The following is an 18,298-nucleotide window of genomic DNA, read 5'->3' on the forward strand; positions in this document are numbered from 1 at the left end:
ACCAGAAACCAACCCTGGTGGCATCTACCTTGACCTTGGACTTCTGACCTCCAGAACTATAAGAAAATCAATGTTTGTTTAAGCCACCGGCTCTGTGGTATCTCATCACAGCAGCCCGAGCTAATGCAGCCCCCCAGCTCTGGCGTAAGGATCCTCCTTCATTTCCTTCAACACAGCATTTCCCATGCACTTTCCTTCCTTTTAAACTACAAGGGCTATTTTTTTTTTTTTTTTTTTTTTTTTGCGGTATGCGACGCGCAGGCTCAGCGGCCATGGCTCACGGGCCCAGCCGCTCCGCGGCATGTGGGATCTTCCCGGACCGGGGCACGAACCTGTGTCCCCTGCATCGGAAGGCGGACTCTCAACCACTGCGCCACCAGGGAAGCCCTACAAGGGCTACTTTTGTACCAGGTACTTCTCCCATTAGATCCACAGCTTCTGGACCATGTGTGGCACACAGAACTCAATATTCAGTGAATGAAATTAATAACAAATCCTCCAAATTGGGAGGGGGCCAAGAGGAAGAAAAAGAGAGACGAGGTAAGGAAGAAACGAGCGCTGTTTTCACCCTAAGTACCAAAAGCACCCCCAATAAGTTAAGGATTATCTAGAGCATGATGGTTTTTGTTCTACACAATTAGCATTTCATTTGTCTTCCTAGTTTCTATTGTACCATCAAATGTGTCTGATTGTATTAATATATGCTCCTGATATATGAAAGTTGTCCCACTCATTGTTTTACATGTGTCTTCTGTACCCGTCCAGACTGTACGTGCCTTGAAGTCAGGGTCTTATAAACTCTACTGAATCCTCATTGTACCCAGCCCACTACTAGACATACCAGGCATTCAGTAAAGTATTATTAATTTAATAACAAATGGCTGAATTTCAAGTTTTCTTTGATCCAACGAATAGGCTTATATTTCGTTGTCCTTCAGCAGAGAACCAAGAACTCTTCAGGAATCGGTTTCATAGATTCAAGGTCAATTCCCTCCTCTTTGGGGACAAAAATGCAACCATGTAGTTTAAGGCTACCCAAAATGGGAACTTAGCCACTTCATGTTTTTTAAAGGGTATGACAGTGACTTCTCCCCATGGTATTCACTGTCCAGAATACGCCAGAAGTGGGTATTGACCTCTTGCCTGGCCTCCTTACACAGGCTTCTTTCAAGGACTCTACCTGGTACATAAATGTTGAAAAAACTACCTTCAGAAGACCAACTTCTAACAAGAATTCAGAACTAGAACAGTTTTTAAATGGTCTTTCTTAATAGATATTTAGTAAACAGTTTCAGACACATTTTACAATAAACAAAAAGCTTCTGCTAAATGCCCTTGTGTGTATGAACATATTATTAAATCAAAACGCAAAAACTTCAAATGTCTAAAACTTTATTGCCAGAATAGCAAACTTCATAAAGACACCTTTGAAAGTACATAGAAAAGAACAAGCAAAATAAACAGAAAACTTTGACCAAAGAACAGCAAAGATTGCTACTATCATACACATACAGTCAAATTAATACCAAACCAAACAGGTACACTTAAGAGTATATGGGTCATGCAATCCAAGGAGACTCATTCCAAAATGCTTGGCTTTGAGGGGGATTCTTTTTGTGGGGGGGGGGGGTAGGGTAATTTTCTCCTCAAACAGAAAATGGAAATATTTAGATGAGACACAGACTGATGACTACAAGGTCAATTTAATTTTTATCTCCAAGAACAGAAATCTGGATTATAGGCCATAAGAAGTTCAAGAAGCATCACCCAAAACTCTAAAGACAGAAGAGAAGAAACAAACTCTAGATTCAATTTGTGTTTTCCTTACAGCTGATTACTACTTCCTATACACTACATCCAGTGTATGACATTAGTTCAGGTAAGCTAAGAAGATAAAAAGCCAGAACAGCCTTTACCATTTGATTCCCCCCATGGCTACGTTTTCTTAAGCCTAGAAAGTTCTATCACTATCCTACAAGCACAAGGTTTTCTTTTTCTATTATTTAGTAAAGTGAAAATTCATATAAATGAAAGCCAAGGTCTAGCAACCATTTCCAACCGACTACTAGTGCCCAGTAGAGCTGTTGCTAAAGGAGCAGGTGTAGGTGTAGGAAGTATTCCCCGTTGCATCGAAGCTTCCTCTCCGGGACCCACTGCAGGAACCGGATCGGGAGCCGGAGCGGGAGCCGGAGCGGGAGCCTGGGGCAGAAGACATGTTATAAGGGCTGGGCAGGCCCTTGGAGGAGACCGAGGCGGCCTCCAGAAGGTGCAGGCCGGTGATGTCTTCCACCATGGAGCGATTCATGGCATCCTTATAGGATATTTTCAACTTGGTTTTGGGGCAGGTCAGGATCTTGCCGAAGCTGCTGGGGTCTTGCAGCCTCTGCGCTGCCCGGCCGTCGATGTACCCCTTTCTGATGGCTTCTTCCATGCTTATCCTCCCTTGCACCTCGGGGTCTATCAGGCCCCCCGTGAGGTACTGGAACTCCAGGAAGCGCTGGCCAGCCTCATAGGGGAGCCACTTTTCTTTCACTGCCTCTGCTGCCGACATCTTCTTCTTCCCCTTCACTCCTTCAAAGCCGAGGAAGGCTTTCTGCGCAGGTTTCAGCCTGGTGGCCATATCCTGGTCGATCACGCCCTGGGAGACGGCATCCTGGAGGGGCAGCTTCTGCCCAGTGGTTGGGTGGATGATGCCGCCCGTGCAGGCCTGAGCCTCCAGCAGCCTCTGCCCAGTGATGCTGTCAACGATACCCCGCTCTACCCCTTCTGTAATGGAGATCTTCTCCAGGTTTTCCGTGTCGAAGATGGCCGCGATGGGGCTCGATTCTTCCAGGGGTTCGGACAGAGACCTGCTCTTTATGGTTAAATTCCTGACGCTGGAAATCTTGCTTAAGGACTCATGTCGCGAGCTGCTGAAGACATCATCGCTGACGCCACACCCGGTGCCACTGCTGTTGCCGACACCATTCTTCAAGGAGATCATATCAGCAAACTGAGTGAGGCTGAGGCTGCCGGACTGGTACTGGTCAAAGAACTTCCTGTCAATGAGGCCCCTGTCAATTGCATCTTGAACATCATACTGACTGCCCGTCTTCCTGTCTACCAGGACCACCCGGGTGGAGCCGTCCGATCCAGTGATGGTTATTTCTTCCCACTCGCACTCCTGCTCACACAGTTCTCTGAAGGTTTCATAATCTATGAGGCCCTTCTTGTAGGCCTCCTGGACAGACATCTCCTTGTTGGTTTCCGGGTCAACTATGACCACTCTGCGCTTCCTGAGGGTATTCTTTTGTGACGTCTGCACCTGTTTCTTCTTGTCTTTCAGGGGCAGAAGACACAGCCCCGTTTCCTCATCCTTAATGCACCTTTCTTTCAGTTGCAGATACGTAAGGTTTTCTTCAGTGTTTGGGTCAAAGAATCCTTTCGTATCATCGCTTGGATCCGAGAGAATCTCATTGAGCTCCTGATTGAAGTAGCCCCTCTTGTACGCGATGTCCACGGGCAGGCGGTGGCTTTCCTTCGGGTCGATGATCCCACCGGTCGCAATCTGTGCTTCCAACAAGCGAATGCCATGGCCCTTTTCGATGAGTTCCTTGTTCATGGCTTGGAACAAGGAGATGGTGTTTCCTGTTTCAGGGTCGTTGTAGCCGGTGACAGCTCGTTCCGCAGACAGGAGCTTCTCCTTGAACTCGATGCCCACCAGACCTCTTTTGTAGGCTTCCTCCACCGGTAACCTCAAGTTTTTAACAGGATCCACCATGAAGCCAGTAGCTGCTTGCGCTTCCAGGAGCTCCAGAGCAGTACCGGGTCGGACCAAGCCAATTTTCATGGCCTCGTAAATGCCAAGCTTCTGTTTTGTGGTCTCACTGTAGATGCCTGCGATGCAGCTTGAACCCTGAAGGAATTCCTTAATTCTCTCACCAACCTCATCATAAGAAATCTGACCTGATTCCAGTTCATTGACAGTGGATGGTCTCAATATACCGGAATCAACCAGCTCGGAGATGGGCACGGGTTGTCTGATTCCCTGGAAAGACATACTTCTCTTCTGTACTGACAGCAGCAGCAGACCGGTGTGCGGTTCGATTCTGCACCTTTCCTTCAGCTGCATGTAACCGACCTTCTTTTTCGTGACCGGATCCACGAAGTTCTTCTGACTGTCTCGGGGATCGTTCAGGGCCCGATACAGATCTCTGTCAATCAGCCCACGAGCCAAGGCTACATCTTTCGGCAAGAAGACGCTGTTTACAGGGTCCACCACACCCCCTGAAGCAATCTGGGCTTCCAGCAGACGCATTCCCATTTCCCGATCAATCAAATTTTTCTTGATGGCTTCGTACACAGATACCGTCTTGCCTGAAAATGGGTCATCAAACCCAGTGACAGCTTTCTCTGCTGTGTATATCTGCTGGCGGTCATCGAAGTCGATGAGGTCCCGAGCTATGGCGCTGTCCACAGTCAGCTTCTCGTTCCTGTGGGGATCAATTATACCACCAGTGGCTGCCTGGGCCTCCAGAAGCATGACTGTGGATTCTGGGGTGATCAATTTCTTTCTCTTGGCCTCTACCAAAGAGTATTTCTCCTTAGGGGAAATGGAAGCTCCAGCGATAGCTCCTGCTGCTCGAAGGAAAGGCTGGATCTCAGAAGAAACTTCTTCCACTGACTTTTTCCCCTGCAGCAGTTTGTCCAGGGTTGTTTTGTCGATCAGCTGGCACTCGTACAGCTGCAACGCCGTCACCTTCTTCCTCAGTCCGTCAAACACCAGCTTCGAGGAGTCAACGGACCACTCGTACTCAGTCTGGGTCTCGCGGTGGGACCCATACGGGCGCTGCTTGAGTTTGTCGATTTCCCTCTGAAGCCGGGAGCGCTCTGTCTCCAGCTGGGACTGGGTCTCCCTGCTGGAATCCTCCAGCTTCCGCTGGCACCTCTCCTCGATCCTCTTGATCTCCGCCTGGAGTCTTTCAATCTCACTCCTAAGGCTGTTCTTCTCTCTCTCGCTCTTTTCTCTTTCGGACTCTACCTTCCTAACAGTCTCCTCTTTGCGGGAACACTGCGTTTTCCACTGGTTCAGGTCATTCTGGATCTGCTGTTTTTCACACTCCAGGCGCTGTTTCACCCTGCTTTCTGCCTCGAGGGTCACTTTGGCATGATTCAGCTCATCCTCCAGCCTCTGCAGCCTGACCTTGTCTTGCTCCAGAACTTTGATTTTCACCAGGAGGCTCTCTCTCTCCTGCACCACCTGCGAGCACTGATTCTTGGATTCCTGAATCCTATTAGATGCCTAGAATGCAAAAAAAGAACGAAATGGGAAAAAATAATGATGTGATCATATCACAGGACCATTATCATTTAACTTCTTTTCCTATATTTTTAAAAAAAGTATATTTACTTATCCGCCCTTTTCTTTCCCTTGAGTATACTGTTAATTTTGTTATCTTACAAGTTCCTGAAAAAAGTTCTGTAGATACATGTTGCCACTTTGATAAATGGCTTCTGTACTTTCTATATTTTTCCACAGAAGGAAATAGGAGCAGTTGTACACCTGGCTTACTCTTAATAGTAATTATGGTTTGAACAGATATGGGGAGTTTTATTCCAGGTTATCCCACCTGCTGTACCTACATTTCACCTGTTACAGCTATACTCACATGTTTAATAAAGCAATACAAATCTACGGACATACACACACCCCTCACCCAGCCCCACACAAATATTGTCTACAGAAGTCAAACGTATTAGAAGTCAAAGAGGTTAAGTGTTTTAATTAGGGGTTTAAAGAAGAAAAGTCAAACAAAAAGAAGCATATTAGGGCCACGATGAAAAGAGCAGAGAATAATGCATGCAGAAAAGTCACATAAGCAAGCAAGAAAGTGATTTTAAAACTGCACAGAAAACCCATTTAATGTGGCTTTTATTTAGGAAAACTTTAATTACAAATGTTATGTCACAGCTCACAAAGAGCCACCTTCTAGAAAAGAGAGTGGAACACTGAGAGGAAGTGACCTCAGATGTTACACCCCAGCCAAAGCTGGAAAAGCAGAGCCAAGTGCGGGTTACACAGGGACAGGATGGGCACTTGATGTGGGGGTAGAAGAGAAGGGCAAACGGCACTGAAATTACCCTGAAGCCGTGTGCGGATTAGGACAGACAGCAGCACAGCATCAAAAAGAAAAGCGAGACGTGTGCAAGCAACCAGCCCAGCAGCAAGAGCACAGCTCAGCTGGGAGGACCGTGGAGGGAATTAGTTGAGAGGAAGTGAAGCAGCGATCAAATATTTGTGAATACCTCTAACGCCTGCTTTTGGAATTTCTCAATTTCCTGTCTCAAATTTTCCCTCTCTCTCTGTAAATCATTAATCAGGCCCTGCAGCTCCAGGGTCCGGGTGTTGCTGATCTGCAGCTGGCTCTGGAGCTCCGAGATGGTGGCGTCTTTGTCGTGCTCAGCCTCGCTGCGCCTCTGCCGGAGGTCATCATACTCCAGCCGGAGGTTCCGCAGTTCCCCCTCAAGCAGCAGGTGCTCCTTGGTGAGGTTCTCAGTCAGCGACTGCAGCCTCTCGATTTCGAGCCTGCTCTCGTTCAGGCTCCTGCTCTTGTCCTCAATGGCCTTCTGGAAGTGCTCGCTCCGCAGCTGCGCCTGCCTGGCATTCTCCCGCTCCTGCGGCAGCTGCCGCTGCAGGGCCTCAACCTGGGAGGCCAGCCTGCGCAGCTCGTCCTGGGTCCTCTGCTTCTCCCGCAGGTGGCCGTCCAGCACGTCCCGCTGCTGCCGCAGCTCGTCCTCGCTCCTCTGTTTGACGACGGACGCCTGCTCCAGCTGCTGGGTCAGGCTGGTGACCTGGATTGCCTGCTCCTTCAGGGACCCCCGCAGGGCCTCCAGCTCGTCCTCTAGCTTCTTCCTCCTGCAGGAGTCCTCGGAGGCCGCCTGCTTCAGCCACACTAGCTCCTCCTCTGCCTTCTGCTTCTGCAGCTGCAGCTCCTTCAGGGAGCTCTGGAAGCGGGCGATGTCCTGGTCCCTGACGGTCCTCTCCTGGGACACCCGCTCGTAGTCCGTCCTCAGGCACATCAGCTCCTGTTCCTGCACCTTCAGTTTGCTGATCGTCTCCGTGGCGCTGCTGTAGGCCTTCTGCAGCTCGCACTGCGCCCTCTGCCACTTGGCATTCTCGTCCTCCAGACACTTGCGTTGCTTTGCTTCCGTCTCTGTCAGCTGCTTTAGCCTCTCTATCTCCTTGTTTTTATCCTGGATCGTCTTGGCGGCATCATCCAAAGACTGCCTGTACCGTGTGCTCTCTTCCACCCGCACCTGTGTGACCTGCTTCAGCTCCACCTCCAGCTGCTGTTTCCGCTGCGACATCTCCAAGCCCACAGCCTTTTGCTGCTGGACGTTCTCTTCGACCCTTCTGAGTTTCTCCGTGGTCTGGGCTAGAGCGTTCTTCAGCTTTGTTACTTCTTCCAAGAGGCTCTGGTTTTCCCTGGTGAGGGTGTCTATCTGGGCTCGGTAGCCACTGGTGTCCTCCTCCTTCTGCAGGGTGAGCTGGTGGACGGTCGTCTTGGTGATGTTGATCTCCGTCTCGAACTGGTTCTTTAAGCTAATGATTTCCTCATCATAATTGTTCCTTACCTTAGCCAGTTCATTCTCATATTCCCGGCGGCGCTTGGCCTCCCCCTGAAACTCAGCTTTGAGTCTTTCGATCTCCTTGTTTTTGTCCTGGATGGTCTTGGCAGCCTCCTCCAGGGACTGCTTGTGCCTGGCGCTGTCCTCGGAGCGCTGCTGGATGACCTGCTTCAGCTCCATTTCCAGATGCTGCTTCTTCTGCAGCATCTCGGAGCCACAGGCCTTCTGCTGCAGGGCATCCTCTTCTGCCCGCCTCCGCTGCTCTGTGGTCTGCAGGATGCTTTCGGTGAGCCGGACAATCTCATCCTTCAGATCTCGATTCTCCTTCGAGAACCTGTCGAGCTTGTTTTGGAAGTTTTTGGACTCATCCTCTTTTTGCGTGGATATCTCCTTGATGGTAGTCTTTGTGATGTTAATCTCTGTTTCGTACTTGTTCCTTAAATTACTCATTTCCTCATTATAGTGGTTTCTTACCTTTGCCAGCTCATTTTCATATTCTCTCTTCCGGGTACCCTCCTCCTGCAGAAGAGCCCTCAACCTCTCTATCTCGAACTCCTTCTCCTTGATGGCTTTCTCAGACTCTATCTTCTGCCAGCCAAGGCTCTCCTTCTCACTCTGCCTCGCTTTCTGCAGCTGGTCATAGTCGTTCTTCTGTTGATCAAACCTGTCTTCCACGGTTTTTCTGCTTCGCTTTTCATGCTCAATCTCGTAAGTCAGCCGGGTGATCTTCTCATTGAGCTCTTTGATTTGGCTGTAGCACTTGTCTAGATTTTGCTTGGCTGACTTGCCATCCAGCTCAGCCTGTCTCTTCAGCTCCTCCAGGCTCACGAGCTTTGCTTTGAACTGGGAACACTCCGCCTGGTATTTCTGCAGGTTCTGATCCAGGAATTTGTTCTTATTGCAGTTTTCAGAGTTGACGTCTCGGGCCAGCCTGAGCTCCTCTTCCAAAACTTCGATCTTGGTATTTTTCAGCTGTGGAAGGGAAATCAGAAAGCGTGTTGAAAGAAAGACGCCTCACATCATAAGAAAGAAGTGGTACTTCCTCCCCCCCAGACCAGCGTGCTTTCTCACTTCCTGTTACACACCTGCACACACACAGACAAGCAGGCACACACGAGCACACACGTAGACCCTGATACAAGGCAAAAACTACTAGACAAAAAATTCAAGACATCTGTATTCTTGTCATAATTCTTCCGTCAACTGCTTGTGTGATCTTAGTAAGGGATCTACCCTCTCTGAGTTTCAGCTTCCTCATCTGTGAATGAGGGAACTTCTTCCAAGACCAAAAGCTTATGATTTCCTAAATTATGTTTCCTTTATTTCCAGGTATCAAGTAAGTTTCCATATAAACTCAATTCGAATATTAGAAATGAGGAGTAAATTAAACAATCACTCGACATGGAAAATTCAATTCCAGCTAGTCCTGGGTGTTCTTCTTAATTTAACACAAAGAAAGAAAGAAAGCAAATTCCTTGACCAAACATGAAATGAAATTACTGGGGGTTACAGCAAGGTAAAATAGCTATCATTTTGAAAATATTACCTGAGTGCATTCCGAGCAGTGTACTGGAGAAAAGGACTGACACCTGATTTATGAATAAACTATATTATACTAACTGTTTAGAGGAAAGACAGTTTTACCAATGAGTATGTCCAAATTCATGTTATAACGAGGCAGTAATAATTACGTTCCATTCTATTTTCTTTTTTGATCCTCCAAGGAAATAAAGTAAATTACCTTCAGATCTTCCAAACTCTTCAGCATCTCACTTAAGAATCTGTAATAGTCTCCAGACCTTGTAAGAAGTTCTATGTACCGAGCATGCATATCTGCAGCCTTGGAGAAAAGAAGTGCAAGGAAACATCAAAGGTACTGCATTCAAAAGAAGTCCTATGCAAGCTGACCAATTCTGTTTTCTAAAACAATCCAATAGCGCAATTATATCTTAAAGAGTGAATTCCCATCTTTCACCTGTGCTAATTCCAAAACCCAATAAAAGAATAAAGTACAAGAAAACAAAGGGCCAAAAACCTTACACTGCATCCTCATCACTCCAGGGTGCTCCCCCTAAACCATCTGATGGGTAATGTTCTCTGACACCTTTGAAAGAAGTTGTCTTTTAGAAATTGACGGGATATTCTCCACTCTTTAAATGTCCCCCTCACGAAACCCAGAATTTAAGCCCAGTTTCTGCAAAGATTCTAATATATGAGCAACAGACCCAGACTTCTCAATGATCATTTCCTAAAAGGCATTATGCCGATGACTTACACTAGAGAGAGGATAACCTATTAAACGTTTTTGAATGGATACCCTATAGCAAGAGATGAATTCAGGGAGGGTAGGGAAGACTGGAAGGGGACAGGGAAAAGAGAGGATGCAGAGGAAGGGGTGAGCTCTAAGAGGTGGGTCATGACATATTACCTCTTGCAGAATCATCCCAGAAGGAGACTGAACGATGGTTCTCTTGATAGGTATGTTCAGTAGAGTTTCCAGTCCTGAGGTGTAGGATGCCAGCTGCAGTTCATAATCCTGCAGAATAATGACGTTTCAGAAAAACATACTTAAGTGACTTAAAAGGAGTCACTGATGGCTACAGTTCCCAAGCTTTAAATCACCAAGCGGTACTTCTAATGTCCAACCCCAAAGGCCATCATGTGCTGCTAGTGTCCAAGCATCATATGACATTATTCAACCAAGCAGCACCACTTTATATGCAAAATGGAGATCTCTGCACACACCACCAGTCTAAAGGATGAAGGCCGGCCCATCCCTGTAGGTATTGCCAATGTATAATCAATTCAAGCTAATGGATAACAGCATTTACAGTTTGTTCACGAGAGATTATATAAAAACCATAATCGTTGTCCTCAAGAAGTTTGTAATCTTTAAAGTGAATCAGAAAATAATGTAGTTAATAATATTCTTTTATAAAAAAAGTATGGAACACTTCATGAATTTGTGCATCATCCTTGCACAAGGGCAGCCTGATAATCTCTGTATCATTCATTTTAATATACGTGCTGCCGAAGCAAACACGGTTAATAATATTCTTTTTTTTTTTTTTTTTTTTTTTTTTTTTTTGCTGTACGCGGGCCTCTCACTGCTGTGGCCTCTCCCGTTGCGGAGCACAGGCTCCGGACACACAGGCTCCGCGGCCATGGCTCGCGGGCCCAGCCGCTCCGCCGCATGTGGGATCTTCCGGGATCGGGGCACGAACCCGTGTCCCCTGCATCGGCAGGCGGACTCTCAACCACTGCGCCACCAGGGAAGCCCAATAATATTCTTGATGAAACACCAACATTCTTTGTGAAACGAACATACCTTAATTGAATTTGCACAAAGTTGGGCAATTTTTTGTACTTCTTCTGATTTGTCTCGTTTGCCACTTATATCACTGTGCAAGTTCTATACAGAAAAGGAAATATTTACAAACGTTAAAATGTATACATATTTAAAATAAATGTTTTTTTCACTCTTTAACCACTGTTACTTGTTTTTTTTTTCCCTCAGTTTATGACTACATGTTCAGACCCCATAGTCTCACAGTTAAACCTTAGGAGATGAGCATGTTTTCTATTCAGAAAATAGAAGAAACATCTTCAACTTCTTATGATCTAAGAGGTTACTATCTGGCCAGCACTCTTTTCTGGTCCTATCACCTCAATTTATAAAGATATTTTACTATGATGGTCGTTACATTATTTCCATGTTCACAACTGCATTTCTTTGTAAATATCTCAATTGCTTTTCCTTTGGACACTATTTAAGCATTTACAAAATGGACTAGTAATAGTAATTATTTATCATTTCATGAAAAGATACATGCATCCCCATGTTCACAGTGGCAGTATTTACAATAGCCAAGAAATGGAAACAACCTAAATGTCCATTGACAGATGAACGGATAAAGAAGATGTGGTATATAGACACAGCTGGAATACTACTCAGCCATAAAAAAGAATGAAATAATGCCATTCGCAGCAACATAGATGGACCTAGAGAATACCATACTAAGGGCAGTAAGTCAGAAAGACAAAGACAAATACCATATAATATCACTTATCTGTGGAATCTAAAATATGACACAAGTGAACTTACCTATGAAGCAGAAACAGACTCACAGACAGCAAGAACAGACTTGTGGTTGCCAAGGGTGGCAGGGGGAAAGGATGGACTGGGGGTTTGGGGTTAGCAGACGTAAACTATTATACACAGAATGGACAAACAACAAGGTCCTAGTGTGTAGCACAGGGAACTATATTCAATATCCTGTGATAAACCATAATGGAAAAGAATATGAGAAAGAATGTATATATATGTATAACTGAATCACTTTGTTGTATACCTGAAACTAACACAACACTGTAAATCAACTATACTTCAATAAAGTTTTTAAAAAATTTATCATTTTAAACCTAAGTACTGCTACAAAAACCAGAGGAAGACACAGCTTACACCCAGTGACATCTATGCAATGACAAATTGCCTTATACCTTCTGCTCATTCAAAAATCGCATGACCACGGTGGAATCTCCAAACTTCATGGATTCTAAGTTATCCTGGCAGCGTTTGGCATCACAGAGCCATTTGCAGAAAGTCTGATAGTTATCACGGTAATTCCTCAGTTGCTTGATTTGTTTCTCCAGGTCCCATAATCTGGGGCAAACAGAGATAATAAAATTATTAAATATTACTATTGCTCTGCAAAAGTATTTAACACAGAGTTACCCAATGACCCGGCAATTCCACCTGGCACGTACTCAAGAGAACTGAAAACATATATCCACACAAAAAATTATACATGAATGTTGGTAGCAACATTTTTCACGATAGCCAAAAACTGGGAACAACCCAAATATCCATCAGTTGATGAAAGAATAAACAAAAGGTGGTATAGCCATACAATGGAATATTATACAGTCATAAAAAGAAATGAAGTACTGACACATGCTACACCATGGATAAACCTGGAAAACATTATGTTAAGTGAAAAAAAACATTCACAAAGGACCACATATTGTATCTTTCTATTTATAGGAAATGTCCAGAATAATTGGCAAATCTATAGAGACAGCAAGTAGAATGGTGGCTGTTTGGGGTTGGAGGGTTGGGAGGAAATGGGGAGGGCCTGCCAGTGGATATGGGGTTTCTTTTTTTAGGGTGATGAAAGTGTTCTAAACTTAGATTGTGGTGATGGTTACACATTCTGAATATACTAAAAACCAGTGACTTGGACACTTTTGGCGGGTGAGTTACAGAGCATGTGAATTATATATCAATAGAGATGTTTTTAAGAATCACTGCTAGTAAAATAAACTATAAGCAAGATTCAGGAGATGTTTTTAAACCCTCATTTGCAGGAAGGCATTTCTTCGGTGTAAGATTTAATATTCACAAACTTTTGGAAAATGCTCCCTCAAAGGAGCTACTCCTTCCAACAGTCATAATAGGAGTTTACAGGACACGAAAGAACTTGATCAATGGCTTCCATTATTTCCCTAAGAACCTGAAGTGCCTCTGACACAGGTTGATTCAAGCTCGGCTACTGGATGTACTCTCTTCCTGTTGTCAACAAAGCTGCCAGTGCGTGAAGAGAGTTCCCAGGATGCTGAACTTACACACAAAACAAAACCACTGTTTTTTACAGTGATAGACTTCAAGTGACATTATCTTGGGAACAACCAAATGGGAAGAAAGTGTCGGAGGAGCTTGGCACACCTGTAGTCTATCTGTTTATCGATTCTTTGCCAGCGATCTGTCAGCTGTGTGACTTTTTCACTGAACTTGCCCAGGTCCAGGTCGTACAGTGGATACTGCTGTGAGGTCTGGGAGTAGATGTGCTGGGCTTTCTGCAGTTCTGTCTTCAAGGTGGCCAACAAGGACTTCTTCAAGTTCAAGTCGTTTTTAATTTTCTGTCACAGTAGGAAAAAAAAAGAAAAAGAAAAAGTACAAATTAACCTCATTCCCACTTGATGCTACACCGCAAGGAAAATGTATCTACTGACTGCATCTCCCTGTGTCTGTGCCAGTGACCTAGTTCCTTGCGTCAACTCGGTTAAAAAAAATTAAAAAAAAAAAAGGATTCGATGTGTACATTAGTTTGAGAAATGCCACATATCACACTCCATTCCGTTCCTGAAAAATTATAAAATCTGTTAACGTATTAAAGGTTCTGAGAAGTACTACAGTACCAGCTTAACTGTGTTTAACTCGCATTCCCCAGACTAATCTCACCACAAACGACTTTCTCACATAGGTCCTGCCAACACGCCCTGGACAACAGTGCTCTAGAGATAACGGCTGATGTCAACCACGTGTGGCCAACGAAATCCAGTAATCCTCCAAACTCATGAAGACTTAGTGAAGCTCTACCACCGGGGACTGGGTAGTCCTGTATTCTTTCCCATCAACCGGGCGGCTCGCTGTTCAACCCTTCTCCTTACCTTCAGTCCACAGCGGTAAGCTTCCACTTTATCCAGATCCAGGCAAACAGTCTCCTCTTCAGTAAGCTTGGCTTCGTAAACCTTCAGCATGTCTTCTGCCTGGAGAATGGCCTGCAGGAGTGCTCTCAACACGCACAAGCTGTCAGGGGCCAAAGAGGCAAATAAAATTGTCAGCGACATAATTAGACTTGGAAACTCTCTCGGGCTCTTGCCTCTCTTCATAAAAGGGAACGATATGAAAGCAGATAAAAATTTACTCTGCTTATTTTATAAGTTATGGAGCAATACATTTTTTCCCTCTTTCATGACTCAGAACTCCATCTGGCATCAATGGAAGAATTCTAAGTTCTGGCCTTTAGGGGCTGCCTTGGCTGGAAGAGACAGTGGAGTTCAGAACAATGGGATTGGCGCCCTAGGCTGGAGGACCCTCTCTCAAAAGCACAGAAGAACGTGAGTGAGGCTCCAATGAAAAGAGAAACCATAAGGCAAGAGCTCCAGCAACCAGCACGTAAAGCAAATGAAGTCTCACAAAACGAAGCTTGAGAAAAGCCAAATATCTGAGGTCAGTGTCAGTCACATTTACCTATTTAAGTAGCCGTCTGTAACGCCATTGATATTTTCCAGTTTCTGAAACAATCCAAATACCTCATTCTGCAAATAGCAATATTTTTCCGAACCTCTGAAGTTAGCTAGCATGTCCTTCAGCTGGTTGAGAACTTGAGCGATTGCTTGAGAATCATTCTCTAAGCCCTGTCCAAAAAGAAGGGAAACGCTTTTGATTTAGCTGTATGCTCCTCACCGTCATTCATGTCCTCAAAAGGCCCACAAAATGTGAACGACTCCAGTGAGAGTTGACCTTTCATGTCCTTCATCAGGGAGGCCTTACCAGCACTGGGTAACTGTGACCCTCTTCCTTAGAATATATATCTCAGAGATTCCAGTGCAGTGCCCAGGCCTGGCTGAGCGGAAGAGATCACTGAGCGTGACACTGAAACACCTGGGCTGCAGTCCCAGCTTGGCAGATGGCTTGCAGCTCTTAGCCCACCCCTTACTGTCTACAAGTAAGATAATTCTACCTGTCTAGCCCACATCATAGGTTGTTTCAGGCAGAAGCCAAATTAATGTTTGTGAAAACTTTTGAAATCTACAAAGCACTACATTGCAGAAAAGGAAAAACACTACAGCCAGACTGAGTGGCCCACAAGCTAACAGCAAAGGTGGTTTAATCCCCAGCCTGGTATCTTTCCACAGATTCGGCAGCATGGGAAAGAAGAAAGGTAATTTCAAGAAAAGCCTCTTTTCTTGAAAATGAAGGTTTCTTGCCTATAAATATTTAAACCAGGAGGTCTTTTTTACTACTGCACAGTTCAATATAAATATACCTAGAATCAAGCAAAACATTAACAGATACCTACCTTTAGCTCGTTTATTTTCACTGTGATGTGGTGTGCAGACCCTTGATCTGCCAGAAGGACGTTTTTAAGGGTCATTTTGCTCTCACAGAGCTCCATCTGCCTGCGAATCTTCTGGAGCTCCATCAGCAACAACGTTTCCTGCTTGTCATTTTCTCTGTTGGTTTCAATTACTTTATTATGGTTGGCAGCTTGGCAGGGACCAAGATGCGTGATTTCAGTTGTGGTTACTGCAAAAATGTTAGGACCACAAAAATCAGAGACTTCTTGGCTACAAGGGCGCAAGGCCTCAAAAACACATCCATGCTGCATGGAAGTGTCGCTACTTCCTTTGAATTTGGTTCTGAAACCTAGCATCTCAATGACTTTTGATGTACGATCTTTCAAAGAAGTGATTCTGCAACTAGTTTTTGGCAAACGACATACTTTCTTTTGAAAACGGCATGTATGGTGGCTGCAAACCTACAGGTGGCTCTAAACCTACCTGTCTGGTGCTGGGAGCAGCCGGGGAGCTGTATGACCAGCGTCTGGTAGTGTTTCTGGGCGTCCGTGAACTGGGTCTGTATTGTCCTCTTGTCTTCATCTCCAAACATCTCCGAGCCTTGGCTGTCTCTGATGAAGTCTTGGTAACGTAACTCAAGGTCAGAGATTGTCTTCATGTAATCTTCCTGCCGCATGGTCTTCAGCTGGAAATAAACCAGGCGGGGAGTGTTTTCTTGGCCCCAGAGCGTGGCCAAGAAAGCTTCCCAGGAAATGCACTACTCTGGTGGCGCTTGAGGCAACGCCCCTCAGAGACCCATTAAGACACAAAAGGTCTTTGATGATTTAGAGCTTGCGCCTAAGAACCATAGCAGTGGGTTGTCAATTTTCTTCTTCCTATGGAATTTTCTTCCTCAAAGGAAATAGGACTCAGAAGCCCCAAATGTCAAGCAGATCACAGCAAAGCTGCTCTGACTGAAAAGAGTTAAAGGGGTAAAGGGAAGCCCCAAACGTACCCATTCCCTGCCCCTCTCCTCCCTGCTGTCCCTGTCATCCCAAAGGACTCCCTCACCTGGATTCTTGGGCCACTACCTGAAAACCACTGATCTAGGGTAACTAATGCTTCCAAGAATTCAACCCCACCTTTTACTTCTGTGCTATCCACTCAATAACTATGCCCTCACTTTCCATTACGTCTAAGGAGAGTGGGACCCTGAGCATCACAGGACCTCATGCCTTTTCCACAGGGACTTCTGGCTTGTCCGGTAACTTTAATTAGTACTTCTGTTTGTCTCTTAACCGGCCGGGTGCGAATCTCTCCCATCCTGTGTTGGACGGACTAGAACCTCTAGGGAAGGCTCAGCCAACTCTCTTGTTGACACACAAAAGCATCAGCTGCACAGCTAGGCTTGCCTGGTAGAAACTACACTTCAGGGAGCAGCCGGGGGGCCCCTCCAGGCAGCGGGGGTTCCTGAGGACGTACCTTGGCGACGGTCATGGTCTTGATCTTCTCGATGTCGATCATGCAGTAGTGCCAGGACACCAGGCTCTTCATGTTGATGTAGAGCTGGTTCCACAGGGCCAGGATGGCTTCATAGTACTGCTCGATCCTAGGAGGCACAGAGGGAAAGCATGCTAGCCCGGCTCTGCAAGTTCATCGCAAACGGGAAAGCTGGCCACGCTCCCCCAATGGCACAGAAAACTCAAAGGAGGACTAACAGAGCAATGGGTGAATGGAGCATTTGCAAAACATTCAACAGTTCAGTGGATTTAGACTAATACCCAAAAGTACACCCTCAACGACCGACATGGGTTTCGGTACATTGGAATCATTTTGGTCAAAACAGGCAGTACAATTTGTGGTTGTTGGGTTGTTTGTCAACAACGTTTTAATTGACAGAGGTCTGGCGCCGTGCAGGCAACAGTGAGAAATGGGTCTCGGGTCACAGAACGCCTGCTGGAGCTTGGACACGGGCTCATTGGGCTACTCTCACCCCCACCCTGAGCGGGCTGAAGACTTCCATCATAAAAGGTTTGGAAGAATGTGCCCTGGACAATCTGTCAAATGAATGCGCCACCTACTGATGGTCAAATGCTGATGCTAAGTGCATTTTCTATTTGTGGCTACAGGCCAAACTACTGATGGTCTAAAAGGCAGAAGAATTTCAAAACAACGTCTTTAAAGTGCATGGCCAGAAGGAGCTCCTCTACTGTCAGACACTCTTTTTCATCTTCCCATGATAACCACAGTATCTGCAACAGAAAACCTCAAGACAATGCAAAGGGACCTTCACCGGGTCCCCCTCTGGGGGGCGGTGAGAGCAGTAGGCAGCGGTGTGTCTAAGTGTCTTGTATCAGCGTCTGCCCTATTTTCTCCCCACCCGCGTTCATGTCATGGCCAGAAGGAAGTTCAAGACGTACTTGCTTGAGAGGTCCACGGCCAGAGGGTTGGGCGGAGGAATGATGAGGCCCACGGAGGGCACGATCATGTCCACGCCCCCCGGGCCAGTCACGTGCCACTTGCTCCGTTCGTTATTGTCCTTCAGGATACACTCGTCCCCTTTGTGGAGGATTTTCTGCAAGGCAAGCAGCACCGTGTTTTGGCTTTATCCACGAGCCCACATTTTTATCTTTTTTGCTCAAGAACAGAAGCAGCAGCAGTGGTGATGTGCTGTTTCAGCTTTGCTCTTAGTATTTTCTGCCTCAGCTGAAGCTGACCTTGACACAACCCAACATGACTGACGCTTTAAATAAGACAGGTGAGCCTACAAGGTGTGTCTGAAGGAAATTAGGTAGAGTGACTTTCTAGAGGACAGCCAGGGGAGTCCCCCGGTGAAGTGAGCAATCCT

The 18,298-nt window shown here is 45.9% G+C and overlaps 1 protein-coding gene across 2 annotated transcripts in view; it reads right to left on the bottom strand.

The window, feature by feature from the left end:
- Window positions 1-1,375: 1,375 nt before the first annotated feature.
- DSP (desmoplakin) overlaps window positions 1,376-18,298 on the bottom strand; it is a 42,215-nt gene continuing 25,292 nt past the window's right edge. Inside the window, exons 12-24 of one of the 2 annotated variants that reach the window (XM_082638088.1) lie at window positions 17,871-18,025; window positions 16,933-17,059; window positions 15,955-16,156; window positions 15,474-15,700; window positions 14,642-14,808; window positions 14,059-14,197; window positions 13,334-13,527; window positions 12,109-12,271; window positions 10,937-11,020; window positions 10,037-10,144; window positions 9,350-9,448; window positions 8,083-8,580; window positions 1,376-5,281 (exon numbers count right to left, since the gene is read on the bottom strand). In XM_082638088.1, the coding sequence (XP_082494214.1) occupies window positions 2,066-5,281; window positions 8,083-8,580; window positions 9,350-9,448; window positions 10,037-10,144; window positions 10,937-11,020; window positions 12,109-12,271; window positions 13,334-13,527; window positions 14,059-14,197; window positions 14,642-14,808; window positions 15,474-15,700; window positions 15,955-16,156; window positions 16,933-17,059; window positions 17,871-18,025 (5,379 nt within the window). In that variant the 3' untranslated portion in view covers window positions 1,376-2,065. Of the gene's footprint in view, window positions 5,282-6,285; window positions 8,581-9,349; window positions 9,449-10,036; window positions 10,145-10,936; window positions 11,021-12,108; window positions 12,272-13,333; window positions 13,528-14,058; window positions 14,198-14,641; window positions 14,809-15,473; window positions 15,701-15,954; window positions 16,157-16,932; window positions 17,060-17,870; window positions 18,026-18,298 lie in introns of both variants that reach the window. The other variant, XM_082638087.1, reaches the window with a different exon arrangement.

Source organism: Mesoplodon mirus (assembly GCF_964341445.2).
Source record: "Mesoplodon mirus genome assembly, chromosome: 12".
In the NCBI taxonomy this organism is placed as follows: domain Eukaryota; kingdom Metazoa; phylum Chordata; class Mammalia; order Artiodactyla; family Ziphiidae; genus Mesoplodon; species Mesoplodon mirus.